This window comes from Podarcis liolepis (assembly GCF_965112155.1).
Source record: "Podarcis liolepis genome assembly, chromosome: 5".
NCBI lineage: Eukaryota > Metazoa > Chordata > Lepidosauria > Squamata > Lacertidae > Podarcis > Podarcis liolepis.
The window spans coordinates 8,797,186-8,823,925 of NC_139556.1; the positions used below are offsets into that span (position 1 = coordinate 8,797,186).

The 26,740-nt window shown below is 42.7% G+C and overlaps 1 protein-coding gene and 1 long non-coding RNA gene across 4 annotated transcripts in view; both read right to left on the minus strand.

Moving 5' to 3' along the window:
- TSC22D1 (TSC22 domain family member 1) overlaps positions 1-26,740 on the minus strand; it is a 65,334-nt gene that overhangs the window by 32,689 nt on the left and 5,905 nt on the right. The window contains exons 2-3 of one of the 3 annotated variants that reach the window (XR_014526259.1): positions 14,170-14,341; positions 8,171-8,601 (exon numbers count right to left, since the gene is read on the minus strand). The exons of 1 other annotated variant lie outside the window; for it this stretch is intronic. Coding sequence is in view for 1 of the 2 variants with exons in the window: in XM_083503327.1 (XP_083359453.1) it covers positions 14,170-14,228 (59 nt within the window). In the remaining variant the exon portion in view is untranslated. Of the gene's footprint in view, positions 1-8,170; positions 8,602-14,169; positions 14,342-26,740 lie in introns of those variants that run through there. One more of the 3 variants, XM_083503327.1, reaches the window with a different exon arrangement.
- Positions 2,619-8,605, minus strand: LOC310707047. The gene is made up of 3 exons (XR_014526296.1): positions 8,492-8,605; positions 5,104-6,790; positions 2,619-3,599 (listed from the first exon to the last, which is right to left on the minus strand). It is a non-coding gene; the product is annotated as an uncharacterized lncRNA (long non-coding RNA).

Here is a 26,740-nt window from a genome sequence, read left to right on the forward strand (position 1 = left end):
TCCTTGAGGAGGAAGAGACATGTGGAGGTGGTAGTAGACTCCCTACTGAGGGGGACAGAGACAGCAGTGGGTGGAGGTAAGAGCATGTCCAATGAGGTCTTCCACGTGCAAAGATTCATGATGTGACAGAGAAGTTGCCAAGTCTTATGAAGCCCACTGACCACGAGACCCCTTCTGTTTCATGTGGGTACAAATGATACTGCCACACACAGCCTCCAATGTATAAAGGTAAAGGGACCCCTGACCATTAGGTCTAGTCGTGGCCGATTCTGGGGTTGCGGTGCTCATCTCGCTTTATTGGCTGAGGGAGCCAGCGTACAGCTTCCGGATCATGTGGCCAGCATGACTAAGCCGCTTCTGGCAAACCAGAGCAGCGCACGGAAACGCCGTTTACCTTCCCGCCGGAACGGTACCTATTTATCTACTTGCACTTTGATGTGCTTTTGAACTGCTAGGTTGGCAGGAGCAGGGACCGAGCAACGGGAGCTCACCCCATCGCAGGGATTCGAACCGCCGACCTTCTGATCAGCAAATCCTAGGCTCTGTGGTTTAACCCACAGCGCCACCCGCATCCCTAATGAAGCTAATATTAAGCTAACTTATGCTGAGTCGGACCATTGGCCCATGCGGTTCACTCTTGTCCAAACCAGAGGTGCAGAAGCCTGAGGGACACATTTCCTCAAGGCAACATTCCAGAGCCACACGCCAGGCAAAAGCAGCAGAGCAACAAAGACAAATGCTATCATTTCTCTTCTTCTTTGGCGATCACTCGTAGCCGAGTAAGATTGTCTTCCATGAACATGGTTTTAACAGTGAGTCCATAAGTGACTGTGGAGGCCAATTCTGAATCCACAGGTCCTTCCACAGTGGGGACGTAGGTTTCCGGATGGGAGTTGATCATGGTGAGGGTTTGCCAAACCTCCCTTCCTCTTAGCACGTTTCTCGGTTTTGTCCTGAGTTCAAGCATCTTCAAAGCCCATGATACCTTTGGCAAAGGCTGTTCTCCAATTGGATCGCTTCACAGTCCAGTGTTTCCCAGTTGTCAGTGTTTATACTACATTTTTAAAGATTTGCCTTGAGAGAGTCTTTAACCCACAGCGCCACCCGCGTCCTGGGGTGTGGCAGTATCATACAAATGATACTGCCCCACACAACCTCCAATTTATAACAAGAGACTATGAGACTCTGGGAAGGAAGCTGAAGAACCATGGGGCACAGGTGGTCTTTCCATCACTCCTTCCTAAAGGCATCACTAAGGAAGAGAGGGGTGGGGGAATACTGGAAGTAAACAAGCGGCTGCACAGATGGTGTGGTCAGGAAAGGTTTGGCTTCTTGGACCACAGTCTCCCTTCCACAAAGAAGCAGTTCTGGCAAGAGGTGGGTTCCACCACACAAGCAGTGGACAATAATGTGTTTGCAAAGAGTCTCGCAATCCTGGTCAGGAGGACTTTGAAATAAATCCTGAAGGGGAGGGAGACAATATTTCAGAGGATGCAGGGACACCAAATATCGGGGACAATATTGATTGTCAGGGACTGGCTGAAGACCGAGGAGTGATGGTTGGATACTGACAAGTAGGCACTAGAAGAGGGGTTGGAGACCGGCTGGGAAGAAGGAATCGGTGATCGGGGGGTGGGCTGTAACAGCCAGGAGACGAGAGTCAGCCACATGGGAATCCCTTGCAGTTGAACACAGTGCCTGGAGACAATCAGTCAGGCCTTGTATCCACTGCAGAATGAGAAATAACCGCGGGAAGGAGCACAGAAAGAAGAAACCCCATGGCACACCAGCTCCAGCTGCAACAAAACATGTCTCTCCCATATTGGTCCCTACAGCCACAGCAAGCGCTGTAACTCTCCCAACAGTTTAGACTTCACACCCAAAGGCCCACTCTTCCATTGTCTCCTGAGATGGACAGATACCAACCTATTAAATCCTACTTACAGGGTGGCAGCTATGATATAATAAGCATTACTGAAACCTGGTGGGATGAGACTCATTACTGGAATGCCGTAATTGGAATGTATTAATTCAAAAGGGATAGATCAAACAGGGAGGAGCAACAGCAGTATATGAAAACGATGTGTACGCCTGTGTTGAGCTGTTATTGTTCTCTTTAACAATCAAGTGCTATGGTTAGGATCGTGTTATGTAAGGAATGACTAGGGATCTTGCACAAAGTTATCCACAGCTTGTTGTGAACTGCTCTTGTAAACAGCCATGCTGGAGATTGGTCAGTGGAGAGTGATCAGGCAGAATGCGCATTAAACAGCCATTGTATCTGCCCAAGTTAGAGAAAACACATTCAAAACCTTACATGGATAATATTTGACCCTACAAAAATGTCATCTGATTAATGCTCAAATATTACTGCTGTGCTAGAGGAGCCAGGGTTCTATACGCGATAGACTTGCACTATGGTTTATAGAGTCTGGATTGCGGTCTTTCAGTCTGTTTGATGTATGCTACAATTGGTTTTACAGTATAACCTATTTTAATAAATTAACAGAATGACCAGCAAGAACTGATTGCATTTCTACTGGTTGCAGATCATCTACTGATTGTTTAGAATTGGAAGGATTTGGATAATTTGCAGCTGTCTACTTGGAGGGACGCGGGTGGCGCTGTGGGTTAAACCACAGAGCCTAGGACTTGCCGATCAGAAGGTCGGTGGTTCAGATCCCCGCGACAGGGTGAGCTCCTGTTGCTCGGTCCCTGCTCCTGCCAACCTAGCAGTTCAAAAGCACATCAAAGTGCAAGTAGATAAATAGGTACTGCTCCGTCAGGAAGGTAAACGGTGTTTCCGTGCGCTGCTCTGGTTCACCAGAAGCAGCTTAGTCCTGCTGGCCACATGACCCGGAAGCTGTACGCCGGCTCCCTCGGCCAATAAAGCGAGATGAGCGCCGCAACCCCAGAGTCGGTCATGACTGGACCTAATGGTCAGGGGTCCCTTTACCCTTTACCTTACTTGGAATTTGGCTCTTATGGAAAAACTGACCAACAGTATTGAATGGACAACAAACAAAAGTGATTTTGTAGAAATATGGTATGCCTCTATAGCATACATATCAGGAAAATAATTCCAACATGCAACCTCTGGCCCAATTGTGGCGGAATATATTTGGCTGATGTCCGTACTTTGCTCTCATGTGGGATGTGGAGATGTTTATTGTATGGAGAATTCTCTGTTATGCTATAAAAACTAAAAACACATTACATTCTTGCTTGTTCAGAAAAACATAAAGAAGAAACATTTAACAGTTCACAGAAACACATGGCATTTACATGAACAGGCAAGTTAAGCTATGCAGGTTTACCTGTCTGATATATAGGGCAATTTAGGAACATGAGCGTAAATCGGATTAACTTTCCCTAGCTCTGCTTTACACAGAAACACACACACACAATTTATTTCCCAGCCTGTGTTTTAAGACACAGAATGGAACCGCAGTCCATAAAAGCAGTGCAAGAATAGGTGGACTATGTAACTTATGACACCAGACAATTTATTTACTTTTAAAAACAAAGAAAGGGGGCTCAGGAAAATGCTCAGTAATAAGTAAAAAGGAATTATTTAGGATTTCATGTTTTTAAAAAATCTAACCCCAAGGGAACTTAATGAAGATAAAGATTTTTTCCCCCAGTGCAAACATAAGCCAGATTTGTTGTACACGAACCATTTGGGCACAAATGTGAAACTTGAAAATTAGGGTATACACTGAATGCAAATCAAGCACTGGTTTTTGTGTGTGTGTTTTCATTCATAAGTAGCAGGGGGATCAAGCTTTGTATTGTTTAGGTAATTGCTATCAGTCCCACAGCTGCATCAGGCTTTTTCAAATGATTTCCAGTAATTCACTTACTATCAATAACCTTACACATACCGTTGGGAGTACTACCATGCCATTCATTTCAGAGATGTGGAGAAATTTTTTTTTGCATATGCCCTCCCACTGAATTATGGCCCCTCACCTTTGTACAAAGAAAAAAAGGGGCGGATATTTATATTTTATACACACACACACCCCGATAATTTGTAAATCAATCAATACAAAAAGGTATCATAAAGGAACTAAAAATATGGGAGGTACTGCAAAACTATAAGGGACTGAGAAAAGATAAAGGGAGAAAGGCAAATAGAAAATAAAAACAAGAACCAAGACAACTAATAGACTAGAAAACTACAACATATTTGCACTTGTTCTAAGTAAGACACACATCTCTCTGCATAACAATTTGCATACGAATCATGAAATTTGTAATGTTGAGTTTCTTCCAGCTTGATTCAGCCTTGAGCACATATTACTATTACATTTTCAAACTTACCTGCCGTTTGAGACCATAACTACTATATTCTCAGTGGCAACAAGCCACAGAAAGCCACAACACTGCACTACCGGATCTGGCCTTCACAGAACACAAAGCACAGGCATAGTCCATCTCAATCCCTAGCCATAATTCAGAAGTTTTGGCCGTATTTGCCACATTAAAGCTTTGCTTCAAGTGAAGATTTACACTGGATATCCACATTCTACCTGAAGCGGAACGAAGATAGATTTTTGGAGTGCAGTCGTACCTTGGATGTCAAATGGAATCTGTCCATTTGACTTCCAAAACGTTTGGAAACCAAAGCGTGGCTTCTGATGGTGCATCCAACTGGAAGCACCATTGCACATCCAGCTTCCAAAAGAACATTTGAAAACCAGAACACTCACTTCCGGGTTTTGATCGTTTGGGAGCCAAGGCGTTCAAGATCCAAGGTACGACTGTAGTTTGCCACAACCTCAAGTAGCCTTTGTCAAATCTTCCTCATGGTAAGCCCTAAATGCTCTTGCAGCTGAGCAATACAGAGACATGAAGCATTATGGAATTGCAATGTCCATGACTATTTAACCTCTGAATTCAGTTCCAGTGAGAAGCATCTGAAGGCCTCTACAAAGGTTAGTTGCATCGTGGTGGATGGCTGAGGGCTGTATCTGCAGAGACCTTAAGAGGCATCTTGGTACTGGTACATACCAGCATCTAAGTGTTTCACTATTCAGACACACAATTAGCACCCAACCCTCCTTTCACAGATTCCAACCCGCAGTTCATAAATCAAACAGTGAAAAACAACATTCTCAAACGTAATTACTACATAGACCAGAGTAACTACGCCTGGAACAGAATCACCAGAGAAGTCGCCCTAAACTAGAAAGCCTGATATAAGGCTGGAATAGCTAAGGAAACAGAGGCTTGTTAAACAGAATTCAAAATGCAACCAAACAGCATGCAAGTATTTGAAATGAGTGAAAGCAAGCTAACAATACCTTTGAGATTTTAGGAAACAAAACTATGGTTTCAGAAAAGCATTTACCAGTTAGAAATACTTTGCACGACCACGTTCAAGGACAGCAATGAGAGGAGCGTAAAAACCTTTCAGATCCTACAGTTTCCACTAATCTAGCACTATCTGAGCATCGCACATTGATGCTTAGGTACACAGGCAGCAACTGCTTAAGGCGTGCCCAATATGAGACCTTGGAAAGCTACTGCCAATCAGGCCTGGGCTTAGATAGCCAAGGAAATGACTAGTAGAAGCTAATCCAGAGCCTGCTAAAAAAAATCATGTTTAGACAAGCCTTAAAACAGTTAAGGTAATTTTAATCTGTTTTCGTATTTCATCTTTCGTATGTTTTAAAGTTGGGTTGTAATTTTTTTTTTAAATTTTACTGTTATATCTTTTGTAAACCACTTTGAGGTTTTTACAATCAAGCTGTGAATAAATAAAAATAAAAATAAAATAAAATATCCAGCGAAATCGCTATTGAATCTTGCTGAGCAAGATCCTTTAATGGAGTCAATGAGCTTCAAACCTGGACTATAATGCATGTAAACTATGATTCAGCTGTGTCCACCCCATGAATATTAACACATGGAAACAAATTTTTTCGTATTACAAGTAAACCGTATTACAGGCTCCTGCAGCCTGTACATACAACAAAATAACAAATCTCAGAATCTGTGTGTGTGTCCCCCTTCATTTATAAACTAGGGGTTGTATTTCACACTGTATAAGCGATATACTGCTCACACAACTGAACTTGCCCTTCTTCACCCTGCAAGCTCCCAAAAACTGTTCCATATTTTGAGGTTGCATGGGGAAAGGAGAGGGGGATTTCTGTTGCACAAGTATAAGTCTGTTGCACAAGCGGAACGGCAGAATTGGCTACAACCACATGTCATATAATCTTTTAGATGAACTAATAATAAAAGTTCCTTGCAAAAAGTTAGTCAAGTAAATTTTAAGTTCTTCAAATTCATTCTTATTCAAGCCCTTATGCAAAGCCAAGCACCACCTTCCAGGTTTAAGTGCGCCAAATTGCAAATAAAACCACACAGATCAACAGGCCAACCAAAAAGCATGTTTTATCTGGCTTTAGATATTCATTAGCAGTAATCCAATTACTCTGGTAGTAATAACCTCTAGTCACCTTGCACAAGTGAGAGCTCTTAAAGTATTTTCAAAATGTTGCTTGGAGTAATAAAATAATCTTCCACTCCCAAACAGTGGCAAGCATGAAACATTGCTTAGAACACTACATGCTTTGTCCAATACTTAATCTTATTTTGGACAATAATAAAAACCATGATGCCATTCGCTTTGGTGACTAAAAATGGGGTCCAGAAGAGACAGATTTCTTTAATTCTTCAGCTGTTTGCCATCCTCGCAGTTCTTCCATACAAAGGTCCAAGCCCTCCAGGACTTCAGTTCTGCCTTTACTTATTTATTTCTGGTGGCATTTCCCCCCTAGTTCCAGGAAGAGCAAAACATTTAAGGAAACCTGCTCAGTCATTCTATCAATATTCTTCAAATTGGATTTAGCAGACTCATTTTATCCCATGTTCTCCGTAACTTCTTCAGATGTTTATCTTCTACAGAGAACTCAAATAAAGTAAGTGATGGTGAAATGCTGATTTCTTTACATGCAATCAGAAATGCTCCAAAAAATTAATTAATTCTAGCCAGATGGTACACATCCACTGAAGAGAGAATAGTGTCTTAATTAATATGCACCTCTTCAAGACTGCACATATTCTTGTTCTAAACAGGGGCTGTATAGAAAATGGCACCATGATACTTCATAAAACAATTTGTTTTGGACAAGCCTAGCTCTCTAACAGTAACTTAACATCTGAACAGCAGATTTTACATTGGAGATCACAATATTCCCTTGACGTATTTATTTACCACCAGAACAGACTGAGCAAGCTAAGCCATGACTGGGTACACTATTTAAAACAAGAAAATGTCATGTTATTCCAATGGATGTACTAGTAATGCAAAGTTACAAACTGAAACATCACATCAGGGATAAATCTGGGAGATAAAAGCTCACAAAACTGGGAATCTCTGCAACTGATAGGAAGTTCAGAAATACTGTTGTTCTTGAAAACAGTGATCATCTCTTGCAGAGAAGAAGGCTTCAAATATTTATACTGTCATCGTTCAGAGGATGACCACAATTCCGTGTTACTGAAATTTTATTTCACACAAAATTACCTCTCCTATTGATATTCTTCAATCTCTGATCTCTAGCTGTAGTCTCAAAGCGGATTAATGATCTAATCACACATTCCCTGAATATGATATACAGTGGTGCCCCGCAAGACGAATGCCTCGCAAGACGGAAAACCCGCTAGACGAAAGGGTTTTCCGTTTTGGAGGTGCTTCGCAAAACGAATTTCCTATGGGCTTGCTTCGCAAGACGAAAATGTCTTGCGAGTTCCTGCGGGGTTTTTTTTCCTCCCCCCCCCCTTTTTCCCAAGCCGCTAAGCCACTTAACAGCTGATCCGCTAAGCCGCTTAACAGCTGATCCGCTAAGCCGCTTATCAGCTGATCCGCTAAGCCGCTTATCAGCTGACCCGCTAAGCCGCTAAACCGCTTATCAGCTGATCCGCTAAGCCGCTTATCAGCTGATCCGCTAAGCCCGCTAAGCCGCTAATGGGCTTGCTTTGCAAGATGAAAAAACAGCAAGACGAAGAGACTCGCGGAACGGATTCTTTTCGTCTTGCGAGGCACCACTGTACTCTTTGATTTACTTGAGGCTGAATTTTACTTCCATGCATATGTACAGTAGTATACTTTCGTGAAATGCCAAATTGAAATGCCTGTAAAAAGAGGAGCCACAAGTTCTAGAATCACTGCTACGCATACAACTGAATAGTCTGCCTGTGTTTTAAAGGCATATCATTATGGCATCCATAATCGTGGATTCTTCTTGCTAAAGGCCTACTAAACTGGCAAAGCAACATTGCACTCCTATAGAAGAGGGGTGTTTTGGGAGTGGGGGAAATGTAAATCACAAATATGGCTGCAACAATACGTAAAGGGGCTACTCTGTCCTTAGAAAATCACCTCTAGAGCGATTCTGTGGTTTTTGCAATACTGGTAATCAAGTATGTGTTGGCTTACATTATTTTGTTTCACAAACAAAGCATCTTTACCTACCTGCTTGGCTCAGCCAGACCGCCCAGATTTTGCTCTAGACATAATTAACTTTGGCCATGCCTCTTCATGGGCATACTAGTGAGCAATGTTAAGACTCAGTCACTCTGTATCTGTTGAAATATTAGCATTCATTTTAGATCACAAAAAAACAAGGTTACAAAAAAACAGAACGAGGGGAAAGAAATCAGAAACAGAAAGGACTAAAGGCCTAGTCCAGATCAAGAAAACACATGAAATATTCCCACAAATTTGAGAGCCAGCATGTTGTAACATGGCAAAAATGTTGCATGAAGGTAATCTGGGTTAAATACTTGTTCGCCATAAAACCCACTGTGTGACCTAGGAAAAGCTCTTCTCTCAGCCTAACCAAGGTCTACTGCAAAAATAAAGTGGGACAACCCCACGTATGTCACCATGAGATCTTTTCAGGAAGGCCAAGATATAGATCTAATAAATCAACTATTTACTTAATGTCCCTATTTGATTTTGGCTCGAGAGTCTGTTAATTATAAAAAAATACATTGATTTCTCTGGATCTCTGCTTCATATGCAAATTATTTTGAGTATATAAACCAGAGAAAAAGTAGCTCACTAGCATTTTATGTCTGCGCACCTTGTCTTTGGCAAAGTCTAGAAAGCTTGCCATGATAAATCTGCTACAGAAACACACAATGAGCCTGGTGGTGCCTTAAAGACGAACCGATTTGTTGCAGCAAGACGTTTTCTAGACCAAAAGCCACTTCGTCTGATGCATGTCTGATCCAGAAAAGATCCTGCTACAACAGTCGCTCTTAAAACCTTAAGGAGCCACAAGATTCTTGTTACCAGGGCCATACCAGCTTGTTATCAGGACCATGCCAGCTCCCAGGAAGCGATAGGCAAGTGACGCCAGGGCCAAATTTCTCAAAGCCCCATACCCAGCCTGCAGGAAAACCGACTCAAGGGGCTGAAACACCTTGCTACTATTTCCAAATGACACATAAGCAGCGCAATGGCAACTACTCATGAAGGTCCCTGTGCAACTAAGAGGGTAAGGAGGCCTAAGTAGTAAGTGAGAAAATGGTCTTGGGCAATGGTATCTGCTCACCTCTAAACCTTGGTTTATCACCCCTCTTAAGGCTCCCAAACTATTTGAATTCCTTAACTTCTTCGGCTCATAGATATGCCTTTGTAAAGGCAAGATTCAACACCTTCCCATCGAACGTGCTGAGAAATAGATTCTCCAATGGACAGATATCGCTCTTATGCGATTGTAATTGTGGGGCACCGGAATCGTTGCATCACATAATTTTTGACTGTGCTTTTCACTCATCGGCCAGGAGCAAGTTTCTTGCTCAATATCTAAAGGGAATTGCCGATGATACGAATGAAGCCAAACTGAGATATCTACTAAATGATGATGACCCCCTAAGATCACTCACGGTTGCCAGATTCTTGATCAGCGTCCTATCCCTAAAGAAGAGAAACGGACTCCTGTGCGGCTCGGAAAATCCCTTTAAACCATGATCTATGTTTTAGGATGTAACTAGGTGAATCACCATTGATGTCTTCTATTAATTTATGAGCAGAGGGTGATGTTTATGTTACAAATTTATTGTAATGTATGATGTTGGTCTTTTGTTTTTGTTCTGCTTTGGTTCTTGTCTGTTTTTTTGTAAGTTTTGGCGGTTTTAAATTTGGAGGTTCAAGTACATTATGTTGGTATGGGAAACTGTCGTGTGACGGGCCAATGGCCGTAATAAAGATCAATCCAATCCAGTAGTGAGAATAGAAGACTTTCCATCATACACTGTTAGGGCGCTCAGGAAATAAAAGGAAGGCTAGCCGAAAAGATCCTTCACAATCCCCATGTTCCTTTGGTCAGTTTTCTGATCAGTCTTTTAAGACGTCCTTCCAATCCACACATATACCACCATTCATCAAAAGCCTTTCAGAAACAGGAGCACATCTCTTTATTTTAGAAAAAACACACAATGGAAAATTGAAGAAGCATTGCTTAAGACTTAGTATACAGTGGAAAGTAAATTTATATAAAGTAAATTGTATATATGCAGCCTCTCACAAAATAAAATTTCCCACCAGCCATTTACTGCTACTGTGCAGGAAACAGGGTACCCATGATAACCCCTTTTGAATGTCCTCTGGATGTAATTGCTGTATACTTATGTAGGAACTGCCTCTGTACCTTGACTTCTGATTTTGTTTTTGTTTTTTCCTGCTCTGCATACTTTTGGGGGGCGAGTGGGTTGTTGTTACCTGTTTTGGAACCCTAATAATAATAATAATAATAATAATAATAATATTATAATAATAATAATAATAATAATAATAATAATAATAATAATAATAATAAATTCCCAACAGCAACACTAATCAAAATTAAACAACCGGTTCCGATATGCCTGCCACCAATGCCTGATCTAAAATTCAAAAACATTAAGTAAAATTGGGGGAGGGGGACAATCACAGAACTCAAAAGGAAAATAGATATGTGGTGCTCATTGTCTAGAAGACTCAGCAAGCACACAATTCACTATTATCTGCAATTAAAGTTAGCTGTACAAGGTCAGTTACCGGTACTTCCCATGTATCCTTTGGAAAAAGCAGAATCAAGAGTCCCTTAAGTGGAAGGGTTATATACTATGATATAAGCAGGAAAGTCTGTCAACTTTAGCTTTGTAGAGCTAGTTATTTGTTCATGCACGTCAGACGTTATTGTGGGATAATCAGCTTCATATAACCAACATGCTTAAGTCTAATTAATGCCAGAAGGGGTTAAGACAGGGGTCTGCAACCTTTAAGACAAAAAGAGCCACTTGGACCCGTTTCTGAAGAAAAAAAAAACTGGGAGCCGCAAAACTCGTCATTATAAAAATAACTTTTTTGTCACTTTTTTAAAATTATTTCTTTGTTTGACCCCTCAGAATTACTCCTCCTCATAGAAATAAACGTTAAATTAACAAGTTACCTTTTTGTGTGTGTGTGTTCTTCACTCCCCTTCAAAACAGTGACCAGCGTACATGCCCCCTTTCAATGCAGTGACCAGCGTACATGCCCCTTACAATGTAGCGGGCGGGAAGGTGACGTCGGGACGGTGCGTGACTAACGCACGCACCGCCCCCATGCGACGTCACAGCCAGTACAGCGGCCGCCACAGTGGGGAGTGTCGGGGCGCACAATGCGCCTCCTCCCCTCGCTAGCATCCGCCCCGGAGCCGCGGCAAAGGTGTAAAAGAGCCACATGCGGCTCCGGAGCCGCGGGTTGCAGACCCCTGGGTTAAGACCATAGAGTAAGCTGTCCTGCCAAGTTCAGCTCACCTTGGGAGGGACTAGGTAATCAAGCCTTTGTTCCCCTTCAGTCTACTGGATGAACTCGGTATGTGATTAAGCTGGAGCTAAGCTAAACTGGAGCAACATGGCCCTCACAAGTCATTTTTGTGTTCCTATACCAATAATCTCAGAACTTTACCACTTCCTAAGCCAAGTTTTACAACCTATGCAACTTTTCTCCCTGATGTATTGAAAAGCACATGAACCTTACCTTTGGAGAGTTTGCTGGTAAACCATTTTTAACTTATTAACATATTGGTTTTTCCTATGCTGAGGGAAGAGAGGACTATTTGGAACTCACTTGGAAAGACATATTTTAAACGTCTAGCAGCCTATTTTCCATGCTTTGCTTTGCTGCATATTTTGTGATTTTCAACTTGCATCTTAGCATCCAGGAATTCTCCTTTTATACCTATATATTTTCCTTGAACCAGCAGACACAACATAACTTTACCTTGTACGATGAATAAAGCCGGTAATGAACAGAGATCACTGGCCTATTTGAAGAGACAATTGTGGCTTCTCCTAGCCTTCTCCCAACCAAAGCATTTCACAAATTTACTTGGATCACAGTACAAAAGGTTACATTCGTTATTAAATATCCATCATGATTATTCTAGATGTTGCAGTTTCTTTTGAACTAAAATTTCCAGTACGGTTACAGTTGCTGAGTTTCTAATTTTACCAGTTTCAGTTACCTGATTTTTTAAATAAATAAAAATAAGCAGGCAGAAATCTGTAGTTTTTATCAGAAAGCAACGTTTCTCTTCAGAATATGTGTACTAAAACACAAAATTGTCAGTTTGAAAATCCCAAAATACAAATAACAAAAAGAAAAAGGGGGAAAAACATGGGGGGGGAGGAGCAAACTAGGATTTTTCTTTCTTCATGTTTTATATGAGCTTACAATGAACAGGAGTGGGAGTAGTAGGACACTCAAAATAGTTCCCCAACCAAAAAGCTATTTCTATGTATTGGAGAAGTCAGTCAATTGTTACAAGGTACCTTTCATGGCCACAAAAAGGGTCAATTGCCACTACCATTTCTTCTTACATGAAAAAATGTTAAATATTAGTTTTGCCATTGATTATTCCCCACCCCATAAGGCACACTGATGGGAGGGAATGCGCAGAGGGAATGAGAGCACTCCTCACGCTCCGAAAGGCAAGAGTTATCAATATCCACTCCCTCTTTCAATTCTAGCAGTGCCAGTGTTACATACGAAGTACTTTTTTCTTTTACTAACAAGTTCACCAGGTTTGATGTTAAAGGTAAAGGTAAAGGTACCCCTGCCCGTACGGGCCAGTCTTGACAGACTCTAGGGTTGTGCGCCCATCTCACTTAAGAGGCCGGGGGCCAGCGCTGTCCGGAGACACTTCCAGGTCACGTGGCCAGCGTGACATCGCTGCTCTGGCGAGCCAGCGCAGCACACGGAAACGCCGTTTACCTTCCCGCCGTTAAGCGGTCCCTATTTATCTATTTGCACTTTTGTGCTTTCGAACTGCTAGGTTGGCAGGCGCTGGGACCGAGCAACAGGAGCGCACCCCTCCGCGGGGATTCGAACCGCCGACCTTTCGATCGGCAAGCCCTAGGCGCTGAGGCTTTTACCCACAGCGCCAACCGTGTCCCCATAGGTTTGATGTCACCGGTGCTGTTTTTCTGGGAAAAGGTGCTGCCGGAACTCACCATGAACGCCTCCCTCTTTCTTTTATAATGGCAAGGACACCCACCTGAGAGGTACCAATATACTGGCCCTGCGCTTCGAAGTCTAAAAGACATCTGAAGGCAGCCCTGTTTAGGGAAGTTTTTAATGACTGATGTTTTAATGTGCCATATTTTTCCATGTATTAGACGAGTTTTTTTGACTCAAAAATCATTTCAAAAAACAGGGGTTGTCCAATACACGGAGTGTTTCCTGCCAACTCCCCTCATTTTCTTAAAATTGAGTCGCTAAAAATAAGGGGGTCTTATACATGGAGGCGTCTTATAGATGGAAAAATACAGTATTTTTAATCTCTAGATAGAAGCCGCCCAGAGTGGCTGGGGAAACCCAGCCAGATGGGCTGCGTATAAATAATAAATTATTATTATTATTATTATTATTATTATTATTATTAGCCATCTGCAAAGGGGAAGGTGCACCATAATCCATGAACTTCTCTGTTCAATTTTTTCAAATATCTACTATACTGTTGAAGTATCGCAATATTCCCACTGGGTTTTTCCCCAGACACTTGCCTGCCATTAAGTTCCAGATTAAATAATCGACACGGTTATAGTTTGCTTTCTGTTAACAACATGAAGCCAGTGTTTGTTCTCAAACTTAAGCACAGTTTGATACACACACACCTGTAAGGATGTACGGCTGTGTTCCGCTTTGCATTCAAGTTATGGAATGCATCCTTCATGGCAGTCTCTAAAGTCAGGGGAAAGTGTTGTCTGTTGCCTCTGAAGAAGTTTCATTTCTCCACTCTTTTCTCCAGTCAGAAGTTAAGAGAGTTTAGCAAATTAGAAGAAACAACTACAAAAGAAAAATGCAGTAGAAACATAAATCCATTTTTATGTGTATGTCGTGTTTTTGGCTCTCACAGTATCCCAGAAACAAAAGATAAAGTCAAGTAGATGTAAAACTCAAACATGCTATATTTACAGAATACTTTAAGATCTATATAACCGAAGCAGCGCACACTGTGGTTGAAAACAAGGTTAAAAAGAAGTGGCACCAGCCAAGGAAATCAGCCTCAATGCAATAAGAATGCAGGCAAATGGGGGAAATGTTTTATTTTATGTCAACCTATTTTATATAAAATACCCCCCTGGTACACCCACCTTCAAAACACAACAAATTATTCCCTTTCAGTAGGACAGTCGTTTGCTGTTTGCTAACTTTTTTCTGGTTCGTTGCTGTACACCCTGGTATCAAACATGTCTGAACACACAAAAGCTGCCTGAACTGACCATAAATACTCATGCGTTGCAGAATATACAGAATGGAACAACTGCCTCATGTAGCGTTTCAAAAATGAGATTGGCATATTAAGATTTTTGTTTCTTTTGTAAATACTGAGAGACTTTGATCCATTGTTTCTGTCGCCATAATTGCAATGTGCAAAGACACCACAAAAATCATCCTTCAAGGAACCTCAACTCAACCTAGTCATTAGAATACCAAGTGAGCTGGGAAATCCATCGCTAGAAAACCAATAACGGGGGGGGGGGGGACACATAAAGGTGTGGATCACTGAGACAGGAATAACCAGCTAAACAAATATAAGATGGGGGACACCAGGCTTGTCAAAAAATCTAGGGGTCTTAGCAGACCGCAAGCTTAACATGAGTCAACAGAGTGATGAAGCAGCAAATAAAACTACCGGGTAGCTGCAATTTTATGCAATTAGCAGAAGTATAGTGAACTGAACTGGACCCTGAGATCATCTGAGACCCGTTTTTGTGTGCCACCTCTGCAAGAGGAGGAGCTAATGCTGCAGAAAACAGAATCAGGATTCAAAATGATCTTAACAGATTGGAGAACTGGGCCTAAACCAAAAAAATGAATTTTAACAGGGACAAATGTACGGTTCTGCACTTAGCCAGGAAGAACCAGATGCACAAATGTAAGTTGGGGGACGCTTCACTTTATACATGTGAAAAGCATCTAGGGGTCTTAGTGTACCACAATCTTAACATGAGCCAACAATGTGATGCAGAAGCAAAAAAGCTAATGCTATTCTAGGCTGCTTCATCAGCTTCATCAGATCGGGCCCTCTTTGAAAAAAGTTTGGGCACCCCTTACTTAAGAAGAAAGAGGTTCCTGGAAATAGAATGACATGACCTAAGGTTTGGATGGCTTGGATATTTGTAGTTTGACAAAGTTAAATTTAACGTGGACTTTAAAAGGTACTTTATTAGAAGTGCCATATTAAGAATCCAGAATAAATATAAACATAAAGGTAAAGGGACCCTGACCATTAGGTCCAGTCGTGACCGACTCTGGGGTTGCGGCGCTCATCTCACTTTATTGGCTGAGGGAGCCGGCGTACAGCTTCCGGGTCATGTGGCCAGCATGACTAAGCCGCTTCTGGTGAACCAGAGCAGCGCACGGAAACGCCGTTTACCTTCCCGCTGGAGCGGTACCTATTTATCTACTTGCACTTTGACATGCTTTCGAACTGCTAGGTTGGCAGGAGCAGGGGCCGAGCAACGGGAGCTCACCCTGTCATGAGGATTCGAACCGCCGACCTTCTGATCGGCGAGTCCTAGGCTCTGTGGTTTAACCCGCAGCGCCACCCGCGTCTGTAAATATATGTAAACTTGGGTTGTACCAAAATACACCTTTATGGATTTCATCACGAGAAGTCTTCTACAGAAAAGAGATGAGAGGCAAAGAGAAATGGACAAAATGCCAAGAATTATTAGAACTGCATCAAGGAGAATATAAAATTAAAACAAGGGAATAACAAATAGTGGAAGGTTATAATCTGAAGTGGTTTTCTTATATGCAATCAGCAGAGAGGTTTAAATTGGATAAAAAGACTTTTGGTACAGAGGATGTAAAGACGGACTTTGAAATTCAACTGTGTACTGATTATGAACCTGTTACTGTGAACACATATAAACTTTTGTTGGAATTTGAAACAGAAGTAGTTAGTGTATGTTTAAACGGGTAAAAAAATTAGTGCAAAACCACAACTGGGTACAGCCCGTAGTATTCTACTACTGATAGCATACTGGGCAGATCAGTATTTTTCAATTTCTGTCAACTGTTAATTTAGCTAATGTGCTGGAATATTTTTTTAAAGGAGCTCAAAGTTCAAGACAGAAACCTCTGCATGAATGAAGATCTCATGTATACTATGACATCTCTCTAAAGCATAACTAAATGAAGTCATTTATCTCTATTGTATGAAGAAGATTCCCCCATTCAGAGTTTAGCTATTATTGGATCACAGGCTGCTCAAATCTCCAAAAACTTCACAAGCAGTAAAATTTACAAGTTTAAGACTGATCTGTCTTTATTTTAAAGAAAGTCATACTTGCTGCTTGTAAACTTTAACATGTAGCAGTAACTCCTTTCTCATGAACACAAACAGACTGTTTGAGCTACGAATCTATTATTGATGCCTTTCTAAGAATAAAGAGATCCAGTTTGCTTACATAGTCCACACATTTTGTTATATGCGACAATTTCAAGGCTGTTGATATTTACAAAGTAATTGCTACTACTTTGCCAGCAGATTCCCCCCCCCCCCCGATTCATAGAATCATAGAGTTGGAAGAGACCACAAGGGTCATCGAGTCCAACCCCCTGCCAAGCAGGAAACACCATCAGAGCACTCCTGACATATGGTTGTCAAGCCTCTGCTTAAAGACCTCCAAAGAAGGAGACTCCACCACACTCCTTGGCAGCAAATTCCACTGTCGAACAACTCTTACTGTCAGCTCTAAAGATTCCTTTAGTTTACTTTAAATAAACTGATAATAACCCAATTCCCATTTTGTGGTTAATTTTAAGGAATATTTTCCAAATGGCGAAGCAGAAACAGTAAAGATTCTAGCATTATGATCACCAAAATGTCAACAGAAATTTGGGGAACAATAGCAATAAAAGTATGGTTAACACCTTCCTGAAATGCAGATCTGTGTAGTGTGAGTGAGCCTGCTGGCCATCAAGACCCAATGGTAGAAAGAAAGATGTTAAATTATTTTTGCATGCCACAACTGCTGCCCATATTTTGTTAGCTAAAAAGTGGAAAACCCAAGAATTACCAACGATAGAAGAATGGCAGATGAAGATAATGGATTTTTCGGAGCTAGCCAACCTAACCGGAAGAGTCCGCGACCAGAAGGAGGCGGAGTATCAGGAAGAGTGGATTAAATTTAATGATTATCTAGCTAAATTTGTTAAGTCAAATTAACTGAAAACAGCTTGCAGATACTTAATTGGCTTAGGATTTTATTTATGTTAAGTGATGAATTAATATGTTTAACTCCATAAGGTGAAGATTTAAGGATGTTAATGTCTAAGTTAAATTTTATAAGAATTGGGATTTGGAAAACCATTAAAAGGATATGCAATGAAATTCAACCAAGGGGAAGCGAGGAAGTCACTTAAAGTTAATAACTGTAATTTTCAATAAGTCTATGATTTATGTTTGTTTGTCTTATGTGTTTGTCCGTTTGTTTATAATATTGTGAAAACTAATAAAAAAAAGTTTTCGAAAAAGAAAGACCCAATGGTAGAGTGAAGGCAGGGAAGAGACCATGGGAAGGAGGAAGTGATCGCAGCATTCATCATTCTACGCACTCATCAAGCAGAAATCAGGCACTAAAACTCAGACAATTATGAATAAAGAAACAATAGCGAGAAGAAAACAAAACTCTCCTTCCCAAAGTGAAACTGTAGCATTAAAAATTTGCCTTGAGGTAGGACTTAAAATTGCATAAATGAGGTAGGGATCGCAGTCAACACTTAATACTTTGTCGCAGTTGGTTAACAGAATACAGTGGTGCCCTGTAAGACGAATGCCTCGCAAGACGGAAAACTCGCTAGACGAAAGAGTTTTCCGTTTTGGAGGTGCTTCGCAAAACGAATTTCCTATGTGCTTGCTTCGCAAGACGACAATGTCTTGCGAGTTCCTGCGGGGTTTTTTTCCTCCCCCCCCCCGTTTTTCTAAGCCGCTAAGCCGCTTATCAGCTGATCTGATCAGCAGATAAGCCGCTAAAAGCCGCTAATAGCGCTAATCCGTCAATGGGCTTGCTTCGCAAGACGAAAAAACCGCTAGACGAAGAGAATCACAGAACGGATTCTTTTCGTCTTGCGAGGCACCACTGTATGTCCCCAACAGGCCAACTCACACAGATCTACATTTCAGGTCGGTGCCAACCGTACAATCTCATGAAGTGGGAGTTTGACTGTTGGGCTGGACAACAGCTAATCCCAACTAGGGCAGGACCCTGACTGCAATTATATGTGACAATTAACATGGAAGTACCAGTCCTTATGACCACTAAGTCCGAGTAAAAAATGCGTTTCCGAGCACAATTCAAAGTGTTGGTGCTGACCTTTAAAGCCCTAAACAGCCTCGGTCCTGTATACCCGAAGGAGCGTCTCCACCCCCATCGTTCTGCCCGGACACTGAGATCCAGCGCCAAGGGCCTTCTGGCGGTTCCCTCATTGCGAGAAGTGAGGTTATAGGGAACAAGACAGAGGGCCTTCTCGGTAGTGGCGCCCACCCTGTGGAACACCCTCCCAGCAGATGTCAAGGCAATAAACAACTATTTTACTTTTAAAAGACAACTGAAGGCAGCCCTCTTTAGGGAAGTTTTTAATGTCTAATGCTGTATTGTTTTTAATATTCAGTTGGAAGCCGCCCAGAGTGGCTGGGGAAACCCAGCCAGATAGGCGGGGTATAAATAAATAATAATAAATTATTATTATTATTATTATTATTATTATTATTATTATGCCACGGAAAGCACTGAAATCAGAAACTAGCCTGGCTGTGGTTACAGACACTATAAAATGGACTTCGCGAGATATCCGCCTTAAGGATGTTTTGCGCAGTGACTCAATCAGTGGTTTTTGAACAGCAATCAGGATTTTATGCAGGTCCCATGTACGGAAGTTTGGAACAACGGGTGTGGGCTGCAACCTTGCTTCACACAGGGACCTTTTCAGCAGCAGATGAGCAGACAGAAGGCTGCAGTCGCAGTTGGCCAAAATTGATGAAATAGCTGCTGCTTGTGTTAGGCTTCAGACCCTGCTCTAAGCAAGATTGCAGAAACTTAAGTCCATTGAGATTCGCGCCACTCAGGAAAGATCTTCCAGTAAACCTGGTATATCTTCATTGCAGACAGTCACCTGGAGTGTAGCATGATTTAAATTACTGGTGTGAATAGGCCCTGCATCTTCAAACTGCTCCACTCAAATGCTTTGCAGTCATCTTGAAAGGATGCCTATCCCAGGCATATATAAACCCTTGATATTTCCATAACCGGAATGTATGTAGTCTCCTCTGTAAAGATTTAAGTCACATCTGTTGTTCTGTCCACTTTGGATATATCCACCACTGCACTGCAATCCCTGGAAGGTTACCAACGATAAAAAGTGGCCCTCGGGCTGCAAAGAAATCCCCACACCAGACTATAACACTGACAACATCAAAATCACAATGGCTCTTGTTTTATCAATACTTGGCATTGGTAGCTGTCATTTCACAAAAACAGAAAAGCAGCCCTAACGAAGTGCAGCATCCCTTTTCGCAGCGTGGCCAGCCAGGTGGCTCTGGGAAGCAGACAGGCGGATTTTCTGAAGGCTACAGCCTGTCTTTCCCACACACACGGCTGTCAGCTTATATGCTGAAGAACAGCACTTCTTAGCCTAGAGCAGGGGTGCCCAAACTTTTTTCATAGAGGGCCAGATTTGATGAAGTGAACATGCATGAGGGCCAAACAAAGAAGTTGTTGAGCTTTTTTTTTTACTATTTTACCCCAAAGTTCTTGAAGTTGTTCAGATTTGGGGGGGGGGGGAATAAACTACCACAGGAGCAGATTAAACCGACCAGTGGGCCAGATTAGGCCCCCCCAAATGGACTTTGGACATGCCTGGCCTAGGGGTACTTTTTATACATTACAGGTGACTTGCATTTTACACAGTAAACACACCACCCCAAAATAATTCTAAAAATTTAAGAACAATGCAAAAATGGTGCACACAGGAGAGGAAGAAAGGAAATGGGAGGAAAGGGAGCCAGAGAGAAGGGGAAAGGGGGCAGCAGCCCTCGAGTGCTGAGGAGGTGCTTGGCAGAGCTTCAGACTACTGAATGGCCCTAAAACGTAAGGCATCATCATTGTCATAATCAGCGGCTCAGAAACAGAGGGTGGCTCCCACGCTGGAAGAGAAGTTGGCTGTGCTGGACCACTTGAGAGATGACAAGTATGTGTGTACTGTGGCACACAAATCTGGCTGGAACAGGCCCAGTATCTGTGCCATCAAGGTGCGTGAAGAGGAGATTGGTGGGGCTGTGGCAGCAAGTGCACTAGTGACTGCAAAGGTGATCAGTCAGGTGCACGGCAAGGCTTTGGTTGACGATGGAGAAGTCACTGAACTTGTGGCTGAAATACATGAACCAGAAACATGTCCTTGTGGATGGCAACATCTCGCATCAAAAGGCTCTGAGCTTTGAGGACCACTTCAAACCTTCCACCACAGATGGGGACCAGCCTGCCAAGGGATTTAAAGCCAGCCTTAAGCTCTGCTTCAACTTGAAGAAAGTCTGAACGATAGGGGAGGCTGCATCTGAAGACAAGGAGGCTGCAAAAAATCCACCTTGCACATCTATGGTGGCTGCTGAGTGTCATGGCATATCTTCCAAAGCAAGTCTTCAACAAAGACGAGACTTTTCTGGAAGTCCTGAGTGGACATATATTGCCAAAGCTGAAAAGCAAGCTCCTGGCTTCAAAGCTGCAAAGGGCCGAGTGACTGTGCCACTCTGTGGCAATGCGGCTGTACGCTTGATATAGCCAGGCTTGCTGTACAGCCCTCAAAAACCCCGTGCCCTAAAAGACAAGAACAAGAATGTGCTCCTGTGTTTTGGCAATCTAACAAAAAGGCCTGGGCGACTTCATCATTTATGGGCTTCATTCCAGAGGTGAGACGTTACCTGGAGGAGAAACACCTGCAGTTTAAAGTGATGCTGCTTGTGGTCGTTGCTCCTGGGCATCCCGATGGACTCCACTTTGCACACAGCGAGGTAGAGATTGTCTTCCTCCACTTCAATACGACCTCCCTCACCCACCCACCCACAGGATCAAGGTGTGATTTGCTACTTCAAGGCTGCTTACATGAAGCTCACCTTCTCCTGTATGATCAGTGATGGATGCTGATCTGGATCTTGACCTCACCGCATACTGCAATTCTTTTAACACTGCACGTCGCATCACCTACATCAAACAAGCAGTGGATGCAATCAAGGCTAAAACAGTGGATGCACACCGGCAGAAATTGTGGGAGTAATGTATGCCCAATTTCAAGGGATTTCCAAGAATTGCCACAGAGGTAGATGGCCAGGCAAATGGGTAGTGATGGCTTTGCTGACCTCATCCAGGAAGAAGTGGAAGAGATGGAGTCATAAAGCATACAAATGATTTGATTGTAGAGTTTGACCCCTCCATGGAACGCAGCTTCACAATCATCCATGGGATTACAGACGCTCTTGAGAACGTACAAGGAAATGTTTGATGAGTTCAAGAGACAACAGCAGCAGCTGTCAATCATAATGTTCCTCACAAAGAAACCAGGAGCACCAGATGTGCCGAGGAAACCCACCTCTGGATCTGAACCACAGCCACGAATTTTTCTGGCTACCAGTCAAACCCACCCCCTCCTTATATCATCTGCAGCAGCATCCAGCAAGGGGAAGAGGAAAGAAGACTAAGCAGAAGATTTAGAGCCGCATTTGTCTCTCACCATTAAGCGCAGTGATTTTTTAAAATGGCTTTTTATAGTTTTCTGGTTCTTTTTACACATTTCCAGGGGGCATTCTGGCTTTACATGATTTTGTTTATATGTGCGATGATCAGGAACATAACCCCATGTAAGATGAGAGATACCTGTATAACCGATAGCTGTTGATAGAGCTACACTTAATGGACTTTTTAAAATCCCTTTCAAGCCACCCTAACTGCAGACACATCTTAATGCCAGGAGAGAAAAGCAGGAAGGCAAACAGCACCACACAGCCTGCTCTAGCTAGCTAGGATTGTCCCCTTCTCAGCAGGGTCATCTACCACCAACTGGTCTCTGGGAATTCCTATATTTCATTTAAATAAATTGTTATATTTTATTGATTTTTTTTAATGGTAAAATGCACTGGAATGGTTTCCAGAAAGGCAGGGTATAAGTAGGTGCAAAATTATTAATCATCATCATCATCATCATCATCATCAACCGTATTTTTCACTCTATAAGATGCACCAAACCACAAGACGCACCTAGTTTTTGGAGGAGAAAAACAAGAAAAAAATTATTCTGAATCTCAGAAGCCAGAACAGCAAGAGGGGTCACTTTGCAGTGAAAGCAGCAATCCGTCTTGCTGTTCTGGCTTCCGTGATAGCTGCACAGCCTGCATTCACTCCATAAGACGCACACACATCTCCCCTTACTTTTTAGAAGGGAAAAAGTGAGTCTTATAGAGCAAAAAATACAGTAAAATTCGTGGTAGCAAATTCCATAGGTTGTTTAATGAGGTTCCTTCCGTCTGTCTGCTTCACTTCACTCCAACAAACCGTTTTTTAAGTTTTAATATAGCTGCATATTCAAATAGCTCATTTCAGTACCTGGCACAGAGGAGTCTCACTGCTGCAATTCCTCCTCCTCCTTAGTTGATAAAGCACTTCAAAATGCTCAGAGTGCGACACATACTTGTTATAACCCTTGCAAAACCCTGTTAAGGCAAGTCAAGTGTTTTGCAGATGGAGGACCGTAAGCACTTGCACCACCAGCGATTGGTTTTCAGAAGCAACATTCTCCAACTGTGGAGGAAGGACATAGCTAGGCTTATCCTCCATGATTTGCCCAATGCTCTTTAAAAGACACCCAAGTTGTGGTTCACCACTACCTCCATAGTTTAACTATGCACGGTGTGAAGATATCCTTTCTTTTTATCTATCCTGGATATCCCAACATGAACCTTCACTGAATGTCAGTGAGTTCTAGAGTTACAAGAGAGGAAGAACAACATTTTTTTCTAGCCACCTTCTCCAGGCCATGCATAATTTAAGTACTTCTACCATGTCGCCTCTTACTTGTCTTTTCCCTGGACTAAAAAGTCCCAAATGCCACAACCTTTCCTCAGAGAGCCTTGATCATTCAGGATGTTGTTTTCTGAACCTTTTCCAACTCCTTTTTGAGGTGAGAACTATATACAGTATTCCAAAGGCAATGGCACCATAGATTTGTAAAATGGCATTACGGTACAGTGGTACCTTGGTTTACGAACTTAATCCGTTCCAGAAGTCCGTTCTTAAACCAAAGCATTCTTAAACCAAGGCGTGCTTTCCCATAGTAGCGGGGGACTCAATTTACAAACGGAACACACTCAGCAGGAAGCGAAACGTGTTCTGCTTCCAAGGCAAAGTTCACAAACCAAAACACCACTTCCAGGTTTGCAGAGTTCTTAATCCAAGTTGTTCATAAACTAAGCTGTTCTTAAACCAAGGCACCACTGTATTTGCATTTTATTTTCAATTCCTCTACTAACAATCCCGAGCATGAAACTTGCCTTTTTCACAGCTTTTGCACACTGGGTCAACATCTTCATTCAGCTTCATTGAGCTATCCACTACAACCCCAAGGCCTCACTTCTGGTCAGTCACTGCCAGTTCAGACCCCATGAGCGTATAATGTGACATTATCCCCAACATACATCACTTTTCACTTGTTTACATTAAATTGCCATTGCCATTTTACCACCCATTCACTCAGTTTGGGGAGGTCCTTTCAGAGCTCTTCAACCCTGGACGATTTAGCATAACCACCAAACCTGGCCACTTCACTACTCACCCCTAACTCTAGATCATTTGTGAACAAGTTAAAAAGCACAAGTCCCAGTGGCTGATCCTTGGGGAGCTCTTTACACCCCCAATTTAAGGCGAACAGGAGAAGCAGCCTCATTGCTCTCACTGCAACATCTCATAGCCTTGCTATTTATAGCAAAATACCAAATTGAAGAAACAAGCGAAAAGTTTGCCAACTAAATAACAAGCAAAAAATGTTCTATTCACAACTTTGGGAGCTGAACTACCTCGCAGGGGTATTGTGAGCAGAAAAGGAGAAAGGTAAAGGCAATGTTCACAACCTTGAGTGCCAGGGGAAAAACCAAGCTAGAAATATACAACAACAATCAACAAATATGTGAAAATTCGTAACTTTCAGCAATATACACAAAACATTTTGGCCATGTCCTCTTGGGATTCATTATACAGGGGCACGCGGACTTATAAAAAATATTGGGGGGGGGGGGCGGGAAAGCTCATGAATAATAAATAAGCTCATGAATATGCAAATAAAGTGGCGCCGCCTCCTCGTGAGCGAATAGGGGAGAGCGTGCTGCGCCTATTAATCAGCTCCGGAGCGGAAATTGGGTGGAGCTTTTGCTCGGGAGGGAGGGCAGGAGGCATGCAGCCCGACCCTGTGCATTTTGGGCTGGGGGAGGGGCGGTGATGGCGCTCTGCTGGAGGGGCGCCGGAGATTATTGGGGGGGCAGAGCCCCCCCAAACGAATTTTTGAGGGGGCTCGGGCCCCCTCAAGCCCCATGGAGTCGGCGCCTATGTACAGGGGAAAGGGAAAGCTGGAATGCACACTATGGACTTCAAGAAAGCTGGTTTCAAAAAATGTAAGAAACCATTGGGTGAAACCCCATGGTCAGAAATACTCAAAAGAGAAGGGAGTCCAAGATGGATGGGAGTTTTTTTAAAGGTGAGATACTGAAGGGACAATTTCAAACAATTCCAACCAGAAAGAAAAGTGGGGGGCATCAAAGAAACCAGTGCGGCTGCATATAAGGAGCTTACGACGGATGAGCTGAGATTTAAAAGGGGCTTGTATAAGAAATGGAAGGGGCAAATCGCGAAAGAAGAGGGTAAATGAGTGGCCAACATCTGCAGGGAGAAGGTCAGGCAGGCTAAATCTCAAAAATGAGCTCAGGCTTGCAAAAGATGTTAAAAATATTAAAAAGGGGTGGGGTGGGGGGCTTGAAGTGAAGGCCCAAGACAGGTGTTGATCATCAAGTGAGCTGCGCACAGGTGGTCTGAAGCAAGGGAGCTACTGCCATTCCTGTGGAGCCTCCTTTTATTGAGACAAATATGCAAGCCAGGCAAATACATTTTGGGCTGACCTTTACACATCTTCCGTCCCAAGATCGTGGGGTGGTACAAAGCTATTTTGGCACCTGTTTTCCACAGCGTCATTTTCCCCTTGCACAGTGTATGACGAAGGAGACAAAAGGTCTCAGGGACAAAAGGTTACAGACAGGACACCGCTGACTGCTGAGACCGCAAAAGGTCAGGCATAGGTGGAACGAGGTACAGACAGCTGTGGCTTGTCTGGGGGTGGGGGGTTCCCTGCACCCCAAGGTCACGCGTGCAGGCAGACGTGGCTGCCTGCTGGTGGGGAAGTGTGCTCCCTCCAGACCCCACTCCCCACTCTGCGATATCCCTACAGGGTCTATGCTCAAAGCAAGAGGAAGAACAAACAAGTAGTAGGACCTCTGCATTAAGAAGATGATGAAATGCTGTTGAGTGACGGAAAAGTGGAACTGATCAATGCCTACTTTGCCTTTATCTTCACCCAAGAAAAAAGCAGTGCCCAAACTGGTGATAGGAGAATAAATGATGCAAGGAGGGAATTATAGTCCAAGATAGGAAAATAGGTGGTAATCAAACACTGAGCTACTTTAACACTGAGCCTAATTTATCATTTTAATGCTCATTCATCCAGTTTGGAGATATCCTTTTGGAGCACCTCACAGCCTCTTTTAGTTAAAAACTACCCCGAACAACTTGGTGTCATCAGCAGACTTTGCTAACTCATCTCCAGGAAAGGCTAGAAAGATGTTCTGTCTCACGCTGCAGACTTGGGTTCAAAAAGCAAACACGCTTCTGGTAAATCTCACTCGCTGTCACAAATGGGCAAGACCAGAACCGAGAACTAGACCAGAATGGTTTTCTTATCTATTTCAAGACATAAGAATAGTTATTCTACTTACACTCCTCCCTCTATACCAAATACACCATCAGATACAAACTTCAGAATGGGCAGGTACACAGGGAGGGCACCCCCTGCTGCAAAAACCCTCTTTTTGTCATAATTTCCAGTCTTCTCTCCCCACCTCCATGCTCAGCCTGTATTCCTAGAGGAGCA